The sequence below is a fragment of the Toxorhynchites rutilus genome, chromosome 1 (genome assembly GCF_029784135.1).
Source record: "Toxorhynchites rutilus septentrionalis strain SRP chromosome 1, ASM2978413v1, whole genome shotgun sequence".
NCBI lineage: Eukaryota > Metazoa > Arthropoda > Insecta > Diptera > Culicidae > Toxorhynchites > Toxorhynchites rutilus.
Window position 1 is genome coordinate 169782708 of NC_073744.1, and position 21579 is coordinate 169804286.

Here is a 21579-nt window from a genome sequence, read left to right on the forward strand (position 1 = left end):
AAGTTTACTGCGTTTGAAAGGTAGACGATTACCTTTCTAATGTTTGCAACGTTCAACAGATGGCGTTACGTGTTCCATTATTTAAATAGAAAGTCCCCTTATTGATTGAACATACTGTGTATAGTGCATAGACCGAAAAATATATAAACTCACGTTTATGCTCTCCTTTTAACTCTTAGAAAACACTTTCCAACTTCATTTCATAATGAGGTGTAATATAATCACGCATTTACGCAACAGCGCCAGTGGCTATGTGGATAACGTGGTCCTGTTATACAGCCTTGCATTCCAGTCGGTCTTGGTTCGCTCCCCGTTGACATCGTTTGCACTTTTTTTTTGGGTACAATCCCAAGCTGACGTTCAGTCTGCGAGAAAGAGATGTCTGCTCCCATACATACAAACATTTACTGTGCGTACTGTGGTGTCACCTAAACATGAAATTTTGATCGTTGTTTCTGGAAAGTTCGGCTAAACGAACATGTTTTGTTGATTTTTATATAGGTGAGGTTAGGTTACTCAGTATAAATGTAGAACAGGTCCAAATGAACTCGACAAATGACAAAACATGAGTATTTTTGATTCGAATGATAATTTTCATTCCGTTTGGATTGGAGGAAATATGAGTTTTCCACTCATATTTTGGAAATTTTGCGACTCATGTTTTGAAAAGGGCGTATCGATTTTAGAAAGAGTCCTACCGAAAAGTGTCTGACAACTCTTTCTGAGTTGTAGACTTGTTGTAAACTGAGAAAAAAAAAAGTATTTTTTTTATTTACAAAAAAACTGTAATACGCAATATCTAAAATATTTATTTAATTTTTTTTTATTTTTTCATATCAAATAGAAGTCATGTGAAAAATTAAAAAAAAATAAGTACATGATGGTAAACCTATTTTTGACGAACTTTGTGGAACATTGAATTTTTATGAATTTTCGAAACTTCGATTTTTTGTATGTTAACAATCATTTTTAGCCACAAATTATGAATTCTGATGTGATGTGAAACAAAAAAGCTCATTATCAGTCTCCTTCTAAACGCAACCATTCTCGAGATATTAAAAAAAACATATTTCAAATTTATTGTCTTTTTTATAGTAAATAGGCTCTTTCAATATGTTTGTCGTGTTATACCCCATGTTCATGAAAAACATTATCGCTACGTATTGTGTCAACCCACATGTCTTCAATTTTGTTTATTTTATCCCAAAAATGTGTAATAAACTCGATTGTTTCTATAAACCAAAAGCACTGAAACCACTTTACAATTCGTTTTCTAATACCACACTGTTATATTTTTTACTTTTGCAGTAATTTTATTCCGAACACGACAAAAAAAAACGTCAATTTCCAGTGTAGGCACAGTGTGGGAATTCGTGGGAAAAATATGTTTTCTTCGTCTTTATTATGTTTTAATAGTCATCTAATTCAGCCTCCTCAAAATATAGTAATTTTTGATACTCCAACACAAATAACGAAATTCGAATTTTTCACTCTTATTAATTAAAAGTAAGCAACTGAATATAATTCATGGAAGTATAAAGAGCTATAAAATAACATAAAAACTTATTAATCGATTGTGGTTTCATTGGAGTAAGAATCAGAACATAACATAACTGCATGCTCGAAACAAACATATTTTGTACATTTAATGCAGTTTTTGCTTGTTTTGCTGGTCTTTTATCCTGGTTAGAAATCCCACCCTTCCCCTCCCCCTCATTCAATAAATATTCCACGCCACTAACATTTATTTATACATTTCATTCTACAATATTCTAGAATATGGAAAAAGGTACTTATCCGAAAAAGTTACTCCTATACTCGCGTCGGTGTGCAGACCGAAAGTGTTAACATATTAAGGACCGCACGTTTTGGGGGCCAACTTGAACGCTTCATTCGCTCGGATTCCACGAATGAGATCGTTTCCTTCGATGTGGATGAGACGAAGGCGAGCCATTGATAGGCCTTGTTAGATTCTTGGCAACCCAAGTATTTACCCTTCAAGTGTAGAAAACAACGAGTTATTTCGTGATCCTTCCGTAACAGACGGAACGCGAAACACGAAATCTCGTGAGCGGCCCACAATGTTTTAAAAAAGTGGCACACGTCTCCTTTGTACCAACACATGCGATACGCTAAACGATGACGAACGACGAATAACGAAGCTAGAGAGAATCGCAAAGTCGTAGTGTTGATATTTTCTGAAAAATTAACGAATTATTGATTTCTCGGTCTGACAGACCAATACGCGAGTACAGGAGTGTTAACGGGCCGTGAGAACTAGACTAGGGATCGACTTCAACTTCAGAAAACATAATCCTTACATGAGGAATAACACATATTTATCTTTGAAAACATTGTAACTATCGAAACAGTTGAAACAATTGGAGGCAATATAGTTGCCACTGCCCGTTAACCCCAAAAACACTTCACTTTATTGTGCCTTTGGTTATGCAAAAATCAAAACAATATTTGTAGTGCAGCGATACCGATTATTTCAGCGATTTACAATGTTTCTAATGCAGCGGAAAAACTTGTTTTTTCATAGAGTTTCAAAGGAAAAAATAAAATTTGAAATTTTCATCAAATACACCATTTATTTTATTGAAAAAAGTGCATGATCTTACACACTAGATCCCAAACAGGTCATTTACAGTGAAAAACTTTTCAGCATGATGCATTTCCAACCAATTTAAACAGAATTTTTCGCCGGCGCTCGTGGTTCTGTTGGTTTGTGGTTTTGTTGAATACAATTGACTCCCAAATTAATATCGTACATTTTTAGCAGCCCAAAAAAAAATTTGAGTATTACCAGATACCTTAAGAAGGTTTTGGCTAAGTAAAATATTGTAAGAATATTCCAAGTGCAGCAGAAAGAATATTTTTTGTTGGTGGCAATATATAATAGTTGCCAGTACCCGTTAAAGCGTTGATGGAGTAACTACATTTCTGCATCAGAAATTAAAAGTTTTCGTTTCACTTTATATGAACTTTATATGATTCGTTTCAGGGTGAAGTAGAAGTGTGGATTGAAGTCAGGTTGAATGAAGAGGCAAATTGGTATTCATTAGTCACGTCAACTAGAATAACCGTTTGCTAGATAGTCAATCTCGCTCGCAACGCTCGTCAATTCAAGTCCTGTTGACGGCGAATGCCGAAGTAGTCCTAGTCGAAGCGTAGCTGCTGAGAGGAGAGTAATTTTTCATTTTTTATCTTCGAAGATTTCGAATCCTGTTCTCCATTTTGATACAACATTACACCCATCTAGAATGCCTTATTGCAATTGTTTGCTGTGAGTAGTCAAGGTTCCTTTCAGCAAAACGTGGATAATTCTATTTTTTTTTTGCACTGACACATATGATCGCGCTTTTTCTGATTGGTTGACGAAACTCAAAAGGCTGAGAAGCAGTAATCACAAACTTCCAAACTCAGTCTTACCGTATACGGTTCGAGTTAGTTGAAATCCGGAATCACTGTTCATGTAAAAACAGCGGTAGGCATATCTGAAATTTTTTTGACAGAAAATTGTTTAGAAAAACTGCATTTTTCGATGGTTACAAATTTCACGTCGATCCCTTTTGACGTAGGACTACGTCTTACATCAAGGGTGCCAAATCAGAAAATAGGTCACGTTTTTATGAAATAAAGTTAACGTTAATAACTATTTTTGCCGCGAACGGATTTTGGTGATTTACATACCAAACGAATCGGAAATTTCCTAAGATTTGTTTGATATGCAATACCTTACAATCCCATAGACTGTATATGGTTTAAATTGATGAAAATAGGAAGCATTCCGATTTCCTCATACATTTGTTGTGTCCATTTGTGTGCTTTCCAAACAGAGCTGTCAATAACGAGCAACTTATCGACGAGCAACGAAGGGGAAATCGAAAGATGTAAAGTCCCCATGAACAAAGGAAAACAAGAAGAACGAAGTGGAATATTTGCCTAGAGTATAAACAGTGGATCTCGCTGAGGAAAACTTTCATTCTTCGTGAGGAAATCGACTGAACAACATCGTTGCTGGGCGAGCTGGAGGACGAGGAATCGAATGCCTTTCTCAAGGCAATGGGGGTGGAGGAGTAGTATGATGGATAAAGTTTTCCAAGGGCCTTTTTGAAGAGTAGAGACGAATGAACTGAAGAAGTTTAAAGCCACAAGCAATGAAGGAAGGCAAACTTTCAGTATTGCTCTGTATTCAAAGCAATGAATATCGCTTGTTCTTCCTTATTTTGCGTCATCACATGTCTTCGTTTCGGATTGAGCTGTGGACGCGACCAAATTACTCACTCGTTGATGTCTCTGGAATTGCAATCATTGCATCAAACTGCCGGCATTGCATAAAGTTTCTGTGTGGGGAATCATCAAGCTAGGCTATCGTTAGCTCACCAAGAAAATAAATGTTCTGGAATTTTGTCAGTGATTTGGTTTCGCAACCAGTGCATTGAACTGACGCTATGGTGAAGCAGGTGTTAAGGTTATGCACTAAAAATTGTTTGAGGAATACCAATAAGTTATTTTAAGTTATTAATTTATTTGGGCTCGCGTGCCAGTCGCAAAACTGCTTCCAACTAGGATTGCATTTGCGCTAATCTTGATAATAATGAAGCAGTGCTTCTCTTTTCGAGGTTGTTGAGATTAACCGATAGATTTTATTTCGTTCATTTAGTCTTCAAGAAAGTAAATGTCGTTCTGGAATTTTGTATGTGATTTGGTTTCACTTGCCAGTAGCAAAACTTTCTCCACTAGATATGACGCTTATCCCGAGCATGTATTGTTCTGCGAGCACAAGAATGAATCATCAAACAGTTATCGTCAAATGATTCTACGATAAAAAAGAACATTTATAGGTGACAAAACTGGTAGAATGGTTATTTCAAAATTTTCTTAGAATTATAAAATAATATCCGCAGTTATAAACAAGCGACTTGAATTAAACTACAGCGTAGTTCTAAGTCAACAATGCGGTCGTGTCTTGAACACAACATCCTATAATTTTTTGATTTTGAAAAAGTTGTAGGGGAACCGCGGGTAATACGGACAGTGGGGGTTATATGGACAGGTAGTTGATTTGTAAGGTTACATTTTGAATTTCAGATTTCTGTTAATGAGAACACCTTCTACATGTTATTCTATGGTACTTGAGCCACCCTATGGCAATGAATACTGATCAAAAGTGGAAAAGGGAAACAAAAACCGAAAATCATACATGATTCCGCATGTGGATGTAATTTTAGCTGCTTCGATATTGAGCATTTTGAGTGGTTTATTATTAAAATTCAATTCGCTGATGAAACTGAAATATAATAGTTTGAGAGTTAACAGAGAAGCGATATTGGGTATCTACGGGAAATTAAATTCATTTTTGAGTTGAAAATTTACATTATTAAAATTATTGTACTGGTGGGGTAAAACGGACAGTTGCCACTGGGAAGGAGATGGACTATGAAAAGTCTGTTTAATCTATTTCTAAGGAATGCCATGCGTCTATAAATGGAAATCAAATCGAAAATTGTGGACTGTTTAGAAGCTGGCTGGAACCAAAAGCAAAATAGTTGAGGGCCTGTTCGTTTATACTGCTGAAAAGCACGATATGAGTTCTAGGTGGAATCTTTCGATTTTTTCATCATTCAAAGAACATTCGTGGTTAGTTCAGACCTTGGTTGAATAAAATTATTCCTCTCGCGATCGATAAACCTCTACGCTTCATATATTACAAACCTGTCTATATTACCCCCACTATATGTCCATATTACTCGTATCGGAAAAAGTGTTGCACTATGCGGTCTGCTTTAATTTCAGTAAAAAACATTGAAAAACACTTTTTTGTAAAATATTTGGCCAATCAGGTAGAGAAATAGTATATTGAATTGCAAGAAACTGCACCAAAGTTTGGGAAACATGAGTTTCAAAAGATATAATTGAAGTTCTTCTTAACATACCCGTTTGACCCCCACCTCCCCTACAGGATGGAAACCGAGAGAGAAAATTTAATTTAGGACATTCATATTAAAAATCCGGCGTGGCCAAGTACTAAAATTGCGAAATCTCTGAAAATGGCAAAATCGACCGTGTATGATGTGCTGAAACGTTTCCGTTAACACACAACTGTTGTTCGGATGGAATAGAGGACGGGGCGCAGTGGAACTTACGATACGAAACTGAGGTTGAAGACATTGAGAAGAATTAAGACAAACCCGGGTCCCTCGGACTACGGCATCACCAAAAACACAACTCCAACGAAGGTACCATCCGGAGAATCCATATGCGAGACGGTTATTGTAATTTCCGTAACTGCAAGCAACCGACAGGACGCTGAAGCAAAATCTGGTAGCCAAGAGACGCATTCGAAAGTTACAACAAGGTTTTGATGGAATTTCAAAGGATGCATGCTGACGGATAACGAAACGTACGCGAAGATGGGTTTTGGACAGCTCCCAGGCCTGAAATTCTATAAGACCACTGCCAGAGGAGATACCCACAGCAACTTCAAGTTCGTCCTCACCGATAAATTTGCCAGGAAGTTCTTGATTTGGCAAGAAATTTGCAGCTGTAAGCAGAAAACCAAGGTTCTCGTCACAGAAAACCTCTAACGGAATATTTTTTTACAAATATTTTGTTTTAAAGGATAATAAATTATCTGAATTTTGATATAAAAACATATTTTATACCTTCAACCAATCCAGAAATACAACTGGTTTGGGATTCCTGCTTTTAAAAGAATCAATCTTTATTTTGTTATGGCACGTTTGACTGAAAGTGCCTTTTCCCAGGATTGAGATGACAAATATATGTAATCAATTCACACAACTGAGAAAAACCAGTATCTTTGTCTGAACAACAGAATAATTCTTCTCCGAAGAGCACCATCATTACACGCCGCGAAGTAACAGACAAACCATTTAATTGCTAGTCTGCTCTCTATTAATTATAGCTGGTTTATGCTTTCACTATTGCTATCCCAATCAGAGCTTTTCGCTCGCTATAAAACACCACCGCTATACTCTGAATTTCGCCCCAGCAAATTCCACTCCCAAGTCCCAACCTACCTTTGCTTTCTTTCGTATTCACCGATCCGCTGCGTTTCACCTGCTTGCCACCGCTGGCGCCACTATCGCGGCCGCTGCCAGCGCCATGCAGCCCATGTTGTGGCAGAGAGTGGCGCTGGGCCAGCTTCGTCCGCTCGTGGGTATCCTCCGGCGAGCAGACGCTTTCGTACGCGTTGTCACCGCTCCGCGAGGAGGTCACACTCAGCTCCCGGCTCGACTGATGGTGGCTGGCGGATTTGCCGCCTGCCTTGCCGAGGTTTGTGGTTTTGTAGTTCTTTGACGATTCGTACACTCGATGTTTGCCATTTTGCTGTTGTTGCTGTTGCTGCTGCTGCTGTTCGTACAGATTGTTTCGTTTGTTGATTAGCATTTGCTCCTTGTTGCTTACGGTCTGCAAAAAAAAAGCAAGTCTCGAATAATTATTGGTCCTAAACTCCCCCTGTGACAATAAATATCCCACCTGATTGGTTAATTGCATGAGGATGTCGTTGCTGCGGCTAGAACTGGCACTCGCCGATCGACTGTGGGAGCCACTGTCCCGCGATCGGCTCCTGCCGGTGCCGTTCCGTGCCTTCGTTCCGTACCGTGCCTCTTCCCGTACCAAATAGATGTCCTCGTAGTCGTGATGTTGCGAGATCGAGTTGGTGCGCTTGATTTCGGGTGGCTTACGCTCCACCACCCCGGAATTGGACGACGATACCGAGAGATCCTCGTCGGAACCACTTGCAGCGCCGCTGCTGCTGGAGTGAACTTCAACTTGAACTGGGGAAGATCGGTTGAAAGGTGTGAGCAAAATTTGTGGTTCTTTACAATTGTTGATTTCGTACCTGTCATCGCTCTGGGATTTGGATTTCGCTCGTCTTTCGTGCTGCCAAGGTCCGAATCGAACAAATCCTTGACCCGGTTGTAGATCACCTCCTGAGGATCGTGCAGGAAGAAGGATTCACCCGAGACGCTTCCGCTGGGGCTGGGAGGTGTCGAGGAGCCCCGTCGCATCGGGTTGATGTACAGCCCGTCGTTCGGTGGGGCAGTTCCGTAGAAGCTGTCGGGGGACTGTCGGGTGTACAAGCCGTCCTGAAAGGGAATAAAATCGGAGGTCATAACCGGAACAAGAATACGTTAGATCAAACCAATCAAACCTTGGTTTGCCTGATAGTCGGCGGGTGTAGATAGAAGGGTTCCGAATCGGAACTGCCCGACGACGATTTGGACATCATTGTGTTGTGATTTGATGCCGATTTGTTTTTGTTGTAGTGATGATGACTGCTGGAGTGCTTTTTGGGGGCCCGTTTCTGCTGCTGTGGTGTCACCGCTTGTTGTGCCTGCAGCTGTTGATGGGATGCGTACAGATCCGACGGGTGCCGATGGGACTGCTGGTGCTGTTTGGATTCGACGTAGTCGGGTTCGCGGTGACCGTGTTGTACCAAAGCGTTCAGACACTCCACCTGTTGGTTCTCGGCTGCGTCGTTGATCGGGCTCTTGCCGTATTTGTCGAGCGACAGCTTGGCTCCGTGGCTCAACAACCACCGGACGGCCGTCAGATGTCCCCGGGAGGCAGCAAAGTGAAGCGGGGTGGCACCATCACCATCACGAAGATTCGGATCGACACCCTGATCCTCGACCTGCACGCGAAACCGATGCAACGAAACAAATTTGTTTTAATCTTGTAGCGAGCGGAAAAATCGTGTCTAATCGCGAACGGAAACTCTCTGCAACTGATCAGCGAGACCTAGTTTTTCCCACCCAGCAGCGGCCGCTACACAGCCGCCGATCAGGATCAAGTTTTGCTGCACACCGTCGCCAGGGAGCGGACAGGAAAGATAATGATCGAAAGAGAGCAGCGAAAGCGGACGATGCATGTCGATTACGTCACGATAAGCAAATTTTTCTTCATACTCCTAGTCCGAGGGCGCCACCGAAGAGGCACTCGAATTGGATCGTAGGCACAGCTGGTGGTCCAGCCGGGCAGTGAATGCATGGCTGCGGCTGTGGGTTCCTCTCGGTTGGGAGCAGCTGGGCGATAAAGTACACTATTTGCACTGTACAGTTAGCATTAAAAACTGCACCTACAAAAACGAATCAGCCCGAGAAGGGCTTCCACATCGGATGCTCTCGTACAGGGAGCGCTGGACATGGCAGAAAAAAAAGCGCGGTTCTGCTATTCAAACAGCAGAACCGCGCTTTTTTTCTGAACATCGGAACATCGGAACAAAAATGTGAAGAATGGTGTGCAATGCCAGCGGAGAACGGTAAACTTTGTACCAGTCCGGCCCCGTTGGGAGTGCGCGGAACCGTAGCGCATACATCGGCGAGCTGAAATAGGAACTTGATAGGAACAAGAAATAAATCATGCGCCATAATTACATCGAATACCGTGACCATGGACATGAATTGCACTTGGGTAATTCTAGCAGTAATTCTTGCACCTGTAAGCGGAATCATCAGTTACAACAGGAACAAATTTTCTCGCGTTAACAAAAACAAATCAAAAATATTATTTCGACCTAACTTGAATTAGTTAAGTTCGTTTTTCGAGAAAGGCCCGACTGGTTCAAAGCGAAAACTAATTTTGATGACTGGACATCTGCTAATAATATTCAGGTTATATTGCTACAGGTTTTTTTTGCAAAATATATACTAAAGGGTGTGTCACATCAAATTGCATCACGGAAAAAACGCCGTAGAAATTTAATTTTTAGGAATTATATCTTCAGCTTTCGCTTATAATCAGATAAGAGTGTATAGATCACGTTGGCCATGCTTCACTGTCAATTTTTCGTAAATTTGGAAAAATGTCGTCGAACGAAAAAGAGCGTCGTGCATTAATCCTGCGCGCTCATTTCGAAAATCCGGAGTTGTCATATCGGGACATCGGTAAGATGCTGGGAATCGTCCAATCCACGGTCAGCAGAGTACTAAAACGATACTTCGAGAACCTAACCATCGACCGGAAGGTGAAGAACGGCAAAAATGGATGCTCCGTCAGTGAAAAAGATCACAAGCGCGTAGTTAAGCAGTTAAGACGTGATCCGAGAAGTTCGGTCCGGGATGTCGCCAATAAGCTGAATTTGTCAAGTTCATTCGTCCAGCGGACCAAGCAGCGGGAGGGCCTGCGTACATACAAGGTTCAGAAGGCTCCTAACCGCGACGAAAGGCAAAACATGGAGGGGAAGACGCGAGCCCGGAAGCTGTACACCGAAATGCTGACGAAGCCGCATTGCCTGGTAATGGACGACGAAACCCACGTCAAAGCGGACTTTCGTCAGCTGCCGGGCATGTTGTTCCTCTCCGCAGAGCACAAATTCAGCGTTCCGGAGGAGATTCGCAAGCAGAAACTATCCAAGTTTGCCAAAAAGTACATGGTGTGGCAAGCGATCTTAACGGCTCTTGCGGAAAGCGGAGCGCCCCCTTCGTGATGACCGGCACGGTAAACGGGCAGGTTTACCTTAAGGAGTGCCTACAGAAGCGCTTACTACCACTATTTAAGCAGCACGAGGGCCCGACCATCTTCTGGCCGGATCTCGCTTCGTGCCACTATTCTAAGGACGTGTTGGAGTGGTACGAAGCCAACGGAGTCACCTTCGTGCCAAAGGAAATGAACCCGCCCAACGCGCCGGAGCTTCGCCCAATAGAGAAATATTGGGCGTTTATGAAGCTCCGGAAAAACCCAAAAGTTGTCAAATTGGAGGCGGACTTCAAGAGAAAATGGATTTCTGTTCAAAAAAAACTACAACCTGACGTTGTACAGAACCTTATGGACGGGGTAAAGAGGAAGGTGCGAGCATACGGACTTGGGCTTGGGAATTATGAATAAAAAGAAAATGCCAAAAGTTGTTTAATAGTTTTTATTTTACTGTCAAAAATTTTCAAAAGGATCGGTCTACTGGGCGAATTTCTACAGCGTTTTTTCCGTGATGCAATTTGATGTGACACACCCTTTATGTTTGAGGCTTCAACTTCCTGATTTGATTATTGGAGCAGAGCCGCTGAGATCGATCGAATGCTTGTCGAAATATATGGAGCAATTTCACACCAAATTAATCGGCCGCTACCCAGGTTCTCTTCTATAAGAGCGTATCCAAAATCATTGACATTTTTTCCCAGCATAATCGTAGCTCGGAATTTCGTTCACTGTCTGATTAAATATGAGATTTGTAAAGCGTTCTGCTATGCCTTAAGCTAAGATGAAGAAATGTGGCAATATCAAGTCGTTTGGAAGAATCCCAATCGGAGCTGTCAGTGAGAAACACGTTTCAGAAGAACACAAGCTGAGAATGCAAGCGTGGAACACGATATGTTGGCTCCTGTCAGTTCAACAGGGTTTCAATGTGGATCTCGAAGGCGGTGGGTTCGATGAAGTTGTTGGAAAGTCAATGAGCCTTTTAGGAAAATAAAACTTGCAATGCACCGTTAAGAAAATACTCAAAAAATCAATTCAATATTTGGAACATTTATGTTGTCAAACACCTTCCATCGTATACATTTGATTCAAAGCAAGAGTCCGTTTCGACATCTCAAAAAAACATAAAACAAAATTCATCGAGATATTCGTCCAAAAGTAGACATTTGGAGTCCGTTTTGCAATTTTTCCATGAATATTCATATAAACTATGTGTTGAAATGTTGCAAACAGCTTATTTTTTCATATTATTTGTATTCTGAATAAAGCTCCACAATCTATATCTATAAAAATGGATACTGTCTCTCTGTCTGTCTGTCTGATTCTTATGGACTCGAAAACTACTGAACCGTTCGACATGGAAATTGGTATATAGGAGTTTTGGGACCGGGGAAGGTTCCTATGATATTTATTTCAAAGGAGGGGGGGGGGAGGTCTGCCATACAAATGAAACATAAATTGCATTACTCGAAAACTAACCAATCAAACGAAACCATATTTGGCATGTGGAGGTTTTAGGGTGCTATAAATGTTTCTATAGTTCTTAGACATTCCTCCCCACTCTCTGATGAATCATGCATTTCTGCCTAGCTCAAGAACTAATCGAGCAAACATAGCCAAATTTGGCATGTGGAGGTTTTAGGGGGCAATAAATGTTTCTATGGAGGTTTGACACTCCTCCTCCTCTCTAAAGAGGGGGGGAGGCTGAATAACTTCAGAACTTATCAAGCAAAATGAATTAAACTTGGCACATAGAGGTTTTAGGGGCCGATAAACGTCTCCATGGTGGTTCGACACTTCTCCCCCCCTCTCTAAGGTGAGGCTACCATACAAATGAAATACAAATTTCTGCATAACTCGAGAACCAATCAAGCAAATCGAGCCAAATTTGGGATGTGAGGGTTTTTGAATACGAGAAATGTTTCTATGGTAGTATGACACCCCTCTCTCCTCTAATAATACACATATTTCAACCAAACATATTCCAACCAAACATGACAATTGAAAATTTTGGGAAAACTCTGAAGGAAAACAGGAAAATTCGAAAAATTTAATTCGCATATGTTCTACAATTACATAGTAAAACGTTGTTAGTTCAATTGATGTTTGTGCTAACGAAATTGATCTTTGTTCGAAACTGGAAATGGATTTTAATGTGATAAAACGCACTCCTATATCTTCTTTTATCTATATAAAAAAATGGATCACCGAATGTGTTGATAAGAGCAAAACTCGAGAAAGGAATTGTCTGATTTAGGACTGTCTTTATTCTAACATACATATGATCAAACATTGATTCCATGTACCGGAAAACTTGTTATTTGCAAGTGGTTGAAAAATCTTCGAGAATTGTGTCTGCAAATAATATGATATTATAATGAATTAATGAATAATAATAATGAATAATGAGTTTTAATGAGTGAATAATATAATGAATAATGAGTTTTGGTAGAAGTACTAGGAAATTTTTAATAAAAGTTAATTTCAAAGGGTAGATTAGAAAATCAATCAATGAACAGTTCTGCGATTGGACCCATGAACTTGCGCTTAGTAAGAAAATGTGAATGTGAACGAAACGAAAAATAAATTTTGGGCGGGACGGAGTTTGCCGGGTCAGCTAGTGACGGAATAAAAATAAAGTTTTGTTCTTTATCTTTATCGCAAATTATTATTTTTGACGTAGGATTACGTCTTTCGGGAATGTTCAAATTAAATGGGGTACAAATTGAAAATCGAAAATCGAGCACATCGTGAAAATTGTCCAATTTCAACCGCTTATCGCTCAGTCATTTCATGATGGATTGATGAAATTTTTGCGTCAATCGATTTTGGCACTCCATAACAATTTTTTTATATTTTAGAAAATAATGTATGTCATGAAACTAACTATCGAACAATTGAAAAATCTCAACCCCTATCCTAACGGAAATACCCACTTCTGATTGGTCGAAAATGACGATACATGCGGCGGGTCCCTAACAGAGACATCAAAACCAAGCTGCCTGGAGGGAAATCGGCATTGCAAATATATGCAAGTCGGGGGCATTTTTATATTGCAAGTAAGGTGAGTGATACGATTAATTCTAGCTAATAGAATTTAAATTTGGAACTTTAATGTTGGTTTCTTCGTGAAATTTCATATCAATGACCTATCATGCACTGTGAAAAATTTAGCACAAGTGTATGTGTAAAATTGTATATGGTAGCAGTTGTGTCAATAATGACTTGATATATGAAATGATTCATTTCAATTTTCATAAATAAAAACCAAGGTGTCTCGAGCGGGAACGGGTCGTTTGGTTTAAGCAGTCTGTTTTGTTGTGTTCATTTTCACCCAAGGATAGTTTATACGGCGAGAAAAATTGGAAATGTGAAGAAATATTAGAAAAGTGATTTCACATATACATATACATATAGTATTAGGTGTTGTTAGTCCAATTAAAATTCGCATTTGGGTTGAAAAAACACTCAGAAAGTATAAATTATAGGAGGAAATTACCTTTTCCATTTCAAATATGTTTTCTCTATATTAAAGTAACATGTTTTTACTGATGAGAAAAATTGATATTTGTGTTTTGTATTGGTAGTTGTCTTATATTACATTGGTGAGTTTCTTTATTTCATCCATACATAACACAGGACGCATCTCGTCTAGGATCACAGAGGGTGGTCTTCATCATATCTCGTTCCACTTCGGTATCTTTTATCTGATTCGCTCCATCCAACGACTGTTAACCATCTTTTTGTCATCATCAATAGGTAAAGACTGGTGGAGTGAACAAACAATACCCAACAACCAAACAAAACGGCCCTTTCCACGGTAACCAAATCTTTATCAATAAATTCTTCAAACATATCCAAAATCAACAGATAGCCTAACGGAATCCAACGTTAACTATGCGGTCGTGTCTCGGACACAACCTTCTTGTGACTTTTTATAAAATTATTTAAATTATTTTTTTAAATTTTTCTTATTAGGGTGACCATTTCCATTTTAGGGTGGTCCGAAAAATCAATTTTTTCGCATTTTTGCCAAAAATTACTTTTTAAAAAAAATCATAGCTTTTGAACCACTGTAGCAATTCAGATGTACGACATATTAAATTAAAGCCAATAGGCTGGTCTTTTATAGTTGCTTTTACAGTTTACAGTACTACAGTTGCAGAAAATTTGAATTATGTTTTCGTTATTATTGATTGTATTTGTTTTTTAAGGTTTTCATGGTCTCGGGACTAACGGCGCTATATTTTTTTATATTTTTTCTGGAAAGCTGAGAATTTTTCACATAGCATATCTCGAAACCAGGGAGGCGTTTTTTTGTCGTTTTTGAGTTATTATTTTTCAAAGATAAACGATGGTCCGAAAAATCATCTTTTCCCATTTTTTCCACTACAAAAAATCATAACTTTTGATCTACTGAACCGATTCAGATGATCGGCATATCAAATTAAAGCCAATAAGCTAGTCTTGTTTTAAAAAATATCACACTCTGAATAGAAATGGATTTTGTTTTCGTAATTATTGATTATATTTGTTTTCCATAGCTTACATCGTACATCTGGACCAAGAGCACCATATTTTTTTATATTTTTTGCTGAAAGCTGAAGTTTTTTCACATAATACATCCGAATACCAGAGAGGTGATATTTTTCGTTTTTAAGGTATGATTTTTCAAAGTTAACATGTTTTCAGTTTTCGTTCAATATTTTTATGCGACTAGACTGGATGTATGTGAATATAATCCAATTAATTGGCAAGTATGTTATTTTAGTAGGCTTAAATTTGATATGTCGATCATCTGAATCGGTCCAGTAGTTCAAAAGTAATAAACTTTTGAAAAAAAAAATTTTTTGGGAGAAAAGGGAAAAATGATTTTTTGAACCATTGGCAAAAATCATAACTCAAAAAGGGAAAAAAACGCTTCCCTGGTTCTGAGATATGTTATGTGAAAAATCCTCAGCTTTCCATAAAAATATAAAATAATATAGCCCCATTGGTCCCGAGACCATGAAAACTATAAAAAACAAAAACAATCAATAACGACAAAACCAAAATTGATTTATGCAAGCGTAGCAAGAATAGCTTATAAGCTTTAATTTGATATGTCGACCGTCTAAATCGTTTTAGTAGTTCACAAGTTATGAATTTTTGAAAAATGTCATTTTTAGACAAAAGGGGAAAAAGTTGATATTTCGGATCACCCTAAAATGAAAATGTGCACCTCAACAAAAAAAATAAAAAAATACGGGTCTAATAGTTTGCGATAAAGAACGAAACTACCACTTTTGACGAAAATCTGAGAACTACTATATCGGTTCGACATGGAATGGCTGAATTTCTACATTACTCGAGAATTAACCAAACAAATGAAACGAAATTTGGCATGTGGAGGTTTTAGGGGACAATAAATGTTTCTATCGTAGTTAGACACTCCTCCCCCCTCTCTAAGGGTTGGCTGTCATACAAATGAAATACAAATTTCTGCATAACTCGAAAACCAATCAAGCAAATGGAGCCAAATTTGGCATGTGAAGATTTTAGGGAGCACGAAATGTATCTATGGTGAATACACACTCCTTCCCCCTCTGTAAGGGGAGAAGAGGGGATGGGTCTGGCTTTTTCTATCATATTTTCTGTATCAAACATTTATTCCATGTAACGAAGAAACATGTTATTTGCAAGTGGTTGAAAAATCTTGAACGAGAATTGTGTCTGAAAGTAATCTGATATTACAATTATGAGTTTTGGTAGAAGTACTAGGAATTTTCTATTGATGGAAGATTTATATTTATTTATAAATACAAAACCGGAGCAATTCATTATTGGACCTCCTCACTTCACAGCTAAATTACATTGCACGAGTACGATAGTATGAAAGAATCCAGAAATACAATGAAATGGTGGATTGTATCAACCCTAATACTAGCCAAACTCAGCGCACGTTGTGTCTCTTTCATCTTGTATTGAATACAAGTTCGACCCCACACTCTGCTTTTTGGAATACATAATAGTTCGGCTGAAAAGTTCATAAGGTTGACGTCTAGATGGCGCCTCTTACAAAAATCTACTTAACTATCACAAAGCACCATTTTTCCATGGATACGTGTCAAAATTTGGCAGCAATCGGTCGATTGGTTCGTGAGTTACAGCATTGAGAGTGAAGCAACTTTTATTATTGTGAAAAAAAAATGGAAAAATCACAAATCAATGAAAACGATGACAAAATTGCATGAATTGGGCTTTGAATTGCTTCCGCACCTACCGTATTCTCCAGATCTGGCCCCCAGCGACTATTTTCTGTTCGCAGACCTGAAGAGAATACTCGCTGGCAAGAAATTTAAGACCGATGATGAGGTGATTACCGAATCTGAGGCCCATTTTAAGGAAAAACCGAAAGAGTATTATAAAAATGGTATCGAAAAGTTGCAAGATCGCTATAATCACTGTATCGCCCTCGAAGGCAATTATGTTGAATAATAAAATTGAATATTACAAAAAAAAAAGACGGGTGGGTAATGTCGGTGACATAACCGGAGTGACGTAGGACTATACAAAGGGGACAGCTTTTGTTAAATATATATTTTAAATATATTGTTTTATTTCCTTCTCCTTCGTGAATACCTACCTATCTACCTGAAAAATGGATTAGTTTACTGTTTACTCTTTATGAATATGTTGATGGTTCTGAAAAGAAACATTTAAATTGGAAACGAATCTGGAGAAATATCTCTACAAAAAGTCTAACGTTGAGCCAGCGTAGTCACCTTTATCTTCTAGTGAATGAGAAAACAGAAAATCGAAGATTAATGAACATCATCGGGAGAGCTAACGACCCATATTGTCAGCACTGCCGGACGCAAATCGAGACGATAAAGCATAAATTTTCTGAGTGTCCCAGAGTAATGGGAGCATGGAGGCGCATGCAACAAAAGCTCACAACAGCACTTAACGGGTGGCAGAGACTAACGTTTGATGAACTCATGCGGCCGGTACTAGGCAACGTAGCACCAGAACAAAAAAATGAAATTTTTACGCTTTTTATCAAATACACAAATTATATTCATAATAATCATGAAATTGATGTCAACGAACTGGAATTCTATTTGAGTTTAAATAACTAATCATGTAAAAAAATCTGTGATGTAAATACTGCGAATAAATAAACTATATTAAAAAAAAAAAAAAATTAACCTTTGGTGTTGTGTTTTTGTTATCACTCGATATTCCCATCTTGTTCGGTTAAACCTTCCTGTTTAGCTATTGCGTTTGCCACTCGCCACAGCTTCCACAGTTGGAAAATTTCTTCCCATCCAGCTTGTGACATGTTGTTCAGTAAATTACATTTAATGCGACGTGCCGGAGAAACACTTTGCCACTCACTGAAACTAATTGTTGCCTTGATGAGCGCCGAACCGAAGCTGCTCTGTTCTTGATGCTGGTTTTCTGATTGTCGTGAGCAGCTTTGCAAGCCAACTCGAGCACTCCGACGGCCGAAATTCTATAATCGCTGTTAGGTATACTGGTGCTCCGGCACCAATCCGTTCAGTCTAGTTACCCTTGCGGAGCAATCAGTGAATGCGACCAACAGGGAACTGGAGACCTGCACGGTTCGAGTGAGATTTTGCCTTTCCCTTAACTTGTCCTCCTTTGTTACGTCCACGATGCCGATGCCGTACAACCACACGGGTTTACGGTTTGAAAGAAAATAAGATATTTTTTTGGGGTCCGCGTGTTTTATACTCTAGCGGTACACACTCACAGGATAGAGACAAATCGGCAGACTCAGCCAAAGGGGCGAGTCCAACGAGACGAACGAATGAGCGTTAAAAGGGAGCGATGGCAAAAAAAATACATTCATTACGATTTGTTCGCTCGTTGGATTCACATGCAGGCTAAAAAGCGTCCTTTTCAGGATCACAAAATTATCTTCAATCTAAAGAGTTTATTGTTTTGTTATCACTCGATATCCCCATCTTGTTCGGCTAAACCTTGCTGTTTAGCGATTGCATTTGCCACTCGCCACAGCTTTCACAGTTGGAAAATTTCTTCCCATCCAGCTTGTGACATATTTTACAGTAAATTACATTCAATGGCACGTCACATTACCACCACTCAGTGTCGCATTTGAGGCGATTTTAACCTGTAATTGAACATTTGCGATGACAGTGGAACAATGTCGACTTTCAATGTGGGGTCATAATTTGGATCTCTATGTTTACAAAAATGTCCAACTAAATAAGTCGCATTACATATCCGTCCAATTAGCTAAATGTCGAACTAATTGTAAATTACTGTACTTTCAATCTGGAAACAATTTAAGAATTGGTGAAAATTGAATAATCAGGAAAGTCCCCAACTATCAATAAGCTCAGAACAACTGCCAAATTCACATACTCATCAGATCCTGGCAACCAAATTATGAAAAAATCAATTAGTGTTTTATTATTATTTTGGATAATGTTTTAGAAAGCATTGAACTGTATATCATAAACTCTTTTTTGGAAGGTTTAATGGCCCTGAAAAGCGCCTTGTTTTATGGAATGGTTCCAATTTAGAAAACTTAGTACTCGTGGTTTTGAAAAAAAACCATTTCGAACGCCCTCGATTTGCCACCAAAGCAGTGTGTATAAAGAACAAACTTTTTTCTTCTGCTACCTGATACCGTTTTGCGATTGCGTTTGCCACTCGCCACTCACTGCAACTGCCTGTTGTCTTGATGTCCACCGAACCGAATGTGTTCTGGTCCGAATGCGGGTTTTCTTATCGTCGCGAGCAGCTTTGCCAGCTAACTCGATCACTTCGGCGGCCGAAACTATATCACGCCGGCTAGGTGGACTGGTGCACTGGTACTAACGCGCTCGGCCTAGCTACCCTTGCGGGGAACTGCAGATCAACACGGTTCGAGCGGGATTTTGCCTTTCCCTTCACTTTTCCTCCTTTACTATGTCCAGACATGGCTGCTTGGGTTGGTTTGTTGATGTGTTGTGATGCGAACCGATGTGGTGTACGGTTTGAATGAGAATGATCGTTACGGCAGCGGAGCGGGGATTTTTAAGCTGGCTCGAGAATTACGCATGTGTGAGACTGCGACCAATATTTCGTTCATTTTTTTCTTTTTCCTTTCCAATCGTGCTTCATTCTATTTCGCTGCTGCTCTGGTTGCCCGTTTTGGTCTGTACGATTTGAGGAGCACAAAATGGACCAATCAAAAATGGGCACATAGAGCATTTGGACAATGCTTGATATTTCACAATTATTCAATTATTTATCTCAAGAAAAATGAAATGTTATTCGTTATGATAGATGCGTAGATATATTTCCTATCAATTGATGCAAAAACCTTTGCGATCTATTGAGAAATACTCGAGTTATAAGCGTTCCAAATCTTGCATTTTTTCCTACTTGTTCAGTGCCTGGATTTCCATTTCACCCCCTATATCTTCCGGTTAGACGTAGTCCTACGTCAAAAGTTTCCGATAACCAGAAGGTCTGGAATCGTGTACGCCATGGCACAACTATTGCAACTCCCTCACTTCACTAGCTTGTAACTGTTCTAATTTTGAATATTTTTTCACCATAAAATTCATATTATATTGTTAAAAGATAAAAAAATAAATTATGAAACAATGAATGAATAAAATATCTTTTGTAAAAACTCGAAAAAACCTCCAAAATTGGTACCTCTACCTTAGGGTTCAATGTTCTGGTTATGACTATCATAAAGTGGGTTAAAAGGTACGTTTTACTGAAAAAGTACCTCACGTCAATCCTATTATTCCTATTAAAAGTTATGGCGTTTCAACTTATCCCGGTGTACTTTATTTTAAGAGATATTTAGGATTCTTTAAAAGGATAGGATCTTCTAAACCAGCAGCTATTTAAATTCATTTATTGCATTTTCACATAATCAAACAACATACTCGATATTATGACAACCTGGACCACAATTACACAAATTGTTAGTAGAAGGCATACACGACAAAACCATGAATTGAGCACAAATTGATTGGACTATATACAATATAATATAAAATTAATGCCTATTATCGGTAAATGGAGAATAATTCATTTTACGCATCAACTCACATCTTCGCATCTTAGGTAGCCGTGATCCTGATCTTCTGCTTCATCTATACCTGTTCCTCAGAAACGCCGATGTCAACGTTTGATGATGTTTCCTCCGTTGTATCCCTGTATCATATCCCTCCTATCCAATCGATAAGCTTTTACTTAGTCGCGGCAATACATACACATACTTTTTACAGATACACAGGTCGAAGGTTGTGCAGCCCACTGATCATTCAACAAGAGCTGAAGGTTGTACCGCTCATGACAACTCTACACGAGCTGAAGATTGTACCGCCCAGTGACCATTCTACCCTGGATTCCGCGAGTCAAGAGAGATGCACCACGATTGATATGAGGTACAGACTAGGGGAGCGTCGCTGATCAATGGTCAGTTACACCCCAATAGGAAGTATCCCGTGTCGGCCACACATACATAGTACTGGAGACTGCAACATCCCAATTATGAGATCTTTGTAATACTAACCTCGAGCCAACCGCGAGTAATCGGTTACATATTACTAACATAGTTGTAAGACAAAAATTGTCAAAATATTGGACTCTCGGCCCCGTCAGGCTAACGCCACATGTGCCTTAATAAAATATATATTTTGGGAAAAAAAAATCAACTCACATTATGAGCTAACGCCCGAATTTAGGCAAAAAGATTGATCGTTGTGTCGGGAAGGAAGCGAGTGGATAGTGCAATCGAAAGAAAACATACCCAATTAAATCGTCAAATTGTTAACTTTTTTACTATATTCACTGTTCACTGTTCAAAAATTGTGGATAAATTTCCTGTCTAATGATGTATAACACAACATATGTCGCAATAACCATTTTGAGTAATATGCGTTTGAAAACTCTTAATAAATCGTTACATTTTTCGTAGAGTGACCCCCCTATATAGAAATCAAAGACATAGTCCTATGTTAAAAACTCGTCAAACATCAGAATGTGGACGAAAAAATGTGGAAAAATCACAAAATAAAAAGCAATTGAGATCGATAACTAAGCTAATTTGCTCTAATTTGTAAGGGTGTAAAATCAGAACACTTCTTCTTC

At 39.0% G+C, this 21579-nt stretch overlaps 1 protein-coding gene across 9 annotated transcripts in view; it reads right to left on the minus strand.

The window, feature by feature from the left end:
• Positions 1-21579, minus strand: part of LOC129765747 (putative uncharacterized protein DDB_G0282129) — a 271283-nt gene that overhangs the window by 74524 nt on the left and 175180 nt on the right. For all 9 annotated transcript variants that reach the window (XM_055766181.1, XM_055766176.1, XM_055766171.1 and 6 more), the window contains 4 exons: positions 8189-8671; positions 7877-8123; positions 7510-7811; positions 7050-7440 (listed from right to left, as the gene is read on the minus strand). In XM_055766181.1, the coding sequence (XP_055622156.1) occupies positions 7050-7440; positions 7510-7811; positions 7877-8123; positions 8189-8671 (1423 nt within the window). The remainder of the gene's footprint in view (positions 1-7049; positions 7441-7509; positions 7812-7876; positions 8124-8188; positions 8672-21579) is intronic.